The sequence below is a fragment of the Oncorhynchus clarkii genome, unplaced genomic scaffold (assembly GCF_045791955.1).
Source record: "Oncorhynchus clarkii lewisi isolate Uvic-CL-2024 unplaced genomic scaffold, UVic_Ocla_1.0 unplaced_contig_4951_pilon_pilon, whole genome shotgun sequence".
Lineage (NCBI taxonomy): Eukaryota > Metazoa > Chordata > Actinopteri > Salmoniformes > Salmonidae > Oncorhynchus > Oncorhynchus clarkii.
The window spans coordinates 551-4,746 of record NW_027259721.1 but is presented as its reverse complement, the minus strand read 5'-3'; the positions used below and the strand labels follow the sequence as shown (position 1 = coordinate 4,746).

The 4,196-nt window shown below is 43.2% G+C and overlaps 1 protein-coding gene across 2 annotated transcripts; it reads right to left on the bottom strand.

Annotated features, from left to right (window-relative positions):
• Positions 1-1,015: 1,015 nt before the first annotated feature.
• On the bottom strand, positions 1,016-3,884 carry LOC139400768 (putative nuclease HARBI1). Of its 2 annotated transcripts, XR_011632727.1 has the most exons (7): positions 3,714-3,884; positions 3,562-3,623; positions 3,393-3,479; positions 3,022-3,305; positions 2,253-2,942; positions 1,860-1,971; positions 1,016-1,765 (listed from the first exon to the last, which is right to left on the bottom strand). XR_011632727.1 is itself a non-coding variant. In XM_071145415.1 (4 exons), the coding sequence occupies exons 1-4, from the start codon at positions 2,452-2,454 to the stop codon at positions 1,395-1,397; spliced, it is 801 nt and encodes a 266-aa protein (XP_071001516.1). In that variant the 5' UTR covers positions 2,455-2,852; the 3' UTR covers positions 1,016-1,394. The 2 variants fall into 2 exon arrangements, 1 of the variants encoding a protein (XP_071001516.1); XM_071145415.1 differs by lacking the exons at positions 3,022-3,305; positions 3,393-3,479; positions 3,562-3,623; positions 3,714-3,884 and adding an exon at positions 2,068-2,183 and having other exon boundaries at positions 2,253-2,852.
• Positions 3,885-4,196: the final 312 nt, after the last annotated feature.

Sequence of the window (4,196 nt, the reverse complement as noted above, 5' to 3'; positions counted from 1 at the left end):
CTGTCTTAACTCTCATTCGCTGATCGGACTGTCCGTCAATTAGTGGTGATACAGCGGCATAGCGCTGCACAACTGAGAGTGACAGGAAGTCGCACCACCGTTCTGTAACAAGCACAAATCGAATCAATTCAATCAGATACGCTTTAGCTGACATCCAAATCGAGGTTGTTTTGACGGTGTCGGGAACTGCGTTAGAGGTGTCAAATGGCTCCCGGTGTTGTGAACGGATGATGTGTTTACGTTTATACTGTTGTGGTTTAGTGGAGCAGGGGCCTGTTGCACAAAACTAGGATAAGGGATTAAGCCAGGATATCTTGGTGATCCTGGCTCAATTGATCCGTAATCCGGTTGCACTAAAGATGGATAGGGGGCAGGAGGATATGTTATGGTATAAATTACCATGGAGATTTATTCTGTGGAGCTAGCCTGCTCCAGACCAGGCTAAATTCCAGGATCTATTTAATCTCATCCCTAATGTCAGTCAGCAGTCACCACAAATGGAAACCAATAGTTATTTCACTGCTCACTATACATTGTTATCACATATAACTAGACCCACTGTTATTTAAACGTTTGTGATCATTAATTTCAATGATTTTGGATAAAAAATGATTTTTAGATGATGTTGCTATCATTAGATAATTTACAGTTTCCCATAGACTATAAGGCTATATATAAAATGCTAGAATATTAGGGCCACAGAGGGGAAAAAAACACAAGTCATAATATTGTAACCAGTTGTTTTAAAGGAGGACAGTTGTTAAAATGACAGATGTGGGGCATTTCGTGAAATTGTACTTCAGTATGGTTTCATAAACAAAGACATGCTGATGTGCCAGAATATTAAGTATCACATTGTCATAAGTATCAAAACTGTAAAAACAATATGTAGCTTTTCTGCAGAAAGAACCAGCCTCATAAATTTATGACTTTATCCTTTTTCTTCAGTGTGGCCCTAGTACTCTGTCATATAAACAAATACACATTCCATATGAATATAAAAACACAATGTGTAACATTATGTTCCTTTATTGAATAAGGACAAAACAAAGCAGGTAAACCATCAGCTCCTTTCAAAACTGAAGTCACAGTGACTCTACAAGATGGAAAGCACAGAATCTAAGCATATTATACAAAATGATACATATACAGACCTTTGAATGTGTATAACACACCCTGCATGTCTGCACACTAAAATAAATGCAGGACAAATCCATACACATCAACTGAACAGACAAATGAATGGATGCAGTAGCCTCCCTGCAGCCTTGTATTACACACAGTATACCGCACAAACATCATAAGAGGCCAAATTCGTCAAAAAACGAACCCAAAAAAACCCAAATTCCTCTGCCACCGCAGGACATATTTAACCAAAATTGAAAGCACACATACTAACTAAAATAATTCAACACATATTGGTCCCTCAGCAGCCGACCACTGTCGTCATCAGGGAAGATTGCCGGATTGTCCCAGTCCATGGCTGGTGGCACTCTGGGGGCCCTCTCCTTCCTCAGGCAGGCCACATTGTGAAGGACAGCACAAGCCACAGTAATATCACATGCCCTAACAGGGCTGACCCTTAATTTGTGAAGGCAGTGAAAGCGTGCCTTCAGGAGGCCAAAGGTCATTTCAACTCTGGCCCTGGTCCTGGCATGGGCATGGTTGTAGGCCTGCTGTGCTTCCTGGGGGTCTGTGAAAGGTGTCAGGAGAAAAGGCTGGCAGCCATACCCCCTGTCTCCCAGCAACACACCAGAGAATTCACCTGTCAACACAAAATCTCATCATTACTACCTCATAAACACAGTGATATTCTTGATACAGCCATGATGGTTATAAATAGGGGTTGTGTGGCTTACCTTGTGATAGGCACTGATAGATTTCAGAGGCCCGAAAGATTCTGGAGTCATGGACTGAGCCAGGCCATTTTGCCACAACATTGCTGATCACACAGTCAGCATTGCAGACCATCTGAAATCATAAGATGAGGAATATTACACCAATCAATGCACATCACTGGCAATGCAGAGTGTTCGTCAATGGACAATATCAAAAAGTTATGTTCACCTGAACATTAATGCTGTGAAAGGATTTCCTATTCACAAAATCGGCCTCATGGGCACCTGAGGGGGCTTTTATCCTTATGTGTGTGCAGTCCACTGCACCAATGACATTGGGGAAACCTGTCACACAAAGTAATGAGTATCCTACTATGTGTTAACAGTTGTCCTGTAATTTGTAGATCCTCTTACCTGCAATCCTATAGAACTCCTCTTTGATGTCACAGAGTCTTCTGTGGCCAGGGAAGGAGATGAAGACATCTGCTAATGCTTTGATAGCCAGACACACACTCCTTATTGTGCGGCAAATTGTGGCCTTGTTCAGCTGTTCTGCATCCCCCACTGAGTACAGGAAGGCTCCACTAGCAAAAAAGCGCAAGGCCACACAAACCATTTGCTCCACACTCAGTGCATGGCTCCGTGCAGTGCGGTGCTTAATCCTGGGACCCAGTAGTCTGCATAGATACCTGATGCCATCTGCAGAAAACCTGTATCTTTCATATAGATGGTCATCAGGGAAGGCCAGTGGGTCCAACCGGTCCCTGAAGACCCTTTCTCACCTGAAGGCTCTCCTCAGCACAAGTGCTTCTTCATCCACCACATCTCGCACGAATGGGCATGCCATTGTCAGAGCAGAAAGGAACACACAATTTTGGGCCTTCATATAGGCTAGTGGCCACACCTGGTGCTGGGGGGGGTGGGCAAAAGAGGGCGATGCCTTATAACGATGACTTGGTTGTACTGATTGCTGGGAAAATAAAAAAAACCTTAGAAAGATGCCACCGTCCTGTGTGCTCACAATAAGAGCTCATATGTCATGGCTCACTTGACTTTACGAGAATATACCTAATTTTTATTTTGAGCTGTGTCATCTTCTTGGAGCTGGGGGAGGAAAGAAAAATAATGATTAATACATTTGTGTTACAGTTAGCATACAGTGTACATTGAAGGCATATCTCACCTCCCTCTCAAGTTTTTTTATTTCAAGGTCCAGTTTCCTAATTGTCCTCTTTTTTATTTCGAACTCCAGTGCAAGATTTTCCATCTTTTTCTTCTTGTACTGAATGTCTATGTCTGCCAGTTCTATTTGGCACCGGAGGTGGTTGCCATACAACTTTCTGATAGCTTGTGAGCTCTGTGAACACAATACAATTAGCGCAGCTGGAATTTGGCAGGATGTGGTGTCCTTTTATTAATACGCACTATGTTGCCAGGCTGGTTTTCCCACTGTATAGCATCTGGGTCCTGTAAAAGAAATTAGATTTTTTGATTTTGATGAGGACTCCTCACCATTGTAGAGTAAATAGTACTTTCACAGTCTTAACATGATACCTCATGCCTTCTGGAATCCAGAGAGATGGTCTCCTCCTCATCATCGTCTCCATCATGTGCTGTTGCTGCTGCACTGGGGCCTTCACCCTATCACATTTAATCGGATTCATATTGAAGCTAGTAGACAAGACATGCCAGGCCTACAGTATGCCTTTGATGGAGTACTCACTGGATCAGCATCGTCTGGTGCTTGTGCTGGTGGCTCTAACAGGAACACAGTGCTGCCAGACACTGCAAGGCAATAGGTAAACCAAAGTCAGACAGTCCAAATTGATTCAATATGAATGTGGTTGTATCCCATGTAGAGATGGAAGGACATACCTTGAATGAAGCGGGTGGCATCTTGGGAGGAACCTATGCTCGTCTCTTTCCCCCCAGGGATCCCCTCTAAGACGGGCCTGCCTTTATTTAGCTCCAAGGCCATGTCCTCTGCTGGGGTAAGGTCAGCCTTTGGTGACCCACCACCCGTGCCTTGTCTGTGGGTATTCTTTTTCACTGCTAAAACAGTACAGACAATGTGTGAGCAGGCACCTTCTGGGTACAATATATGCTTGTGCTTTGTTAAATATTAGTCAGGGACCATACCATTCTGCAGAATGTTCTTGTATTTGATTTTGACCTGCTGCCATGTCCGTTTTGGCCCGTTCATGTTTAATCTACACACACACACACACACACACACACACACACACACACACACACACACACTTAATGGAGTCACACTGCAAAAAATTAATTGGTATTTTTGTCTTGTTTTCAGTAAAAATATCAAAAATTTTATCATAGCTTTATACAGTGTGATGG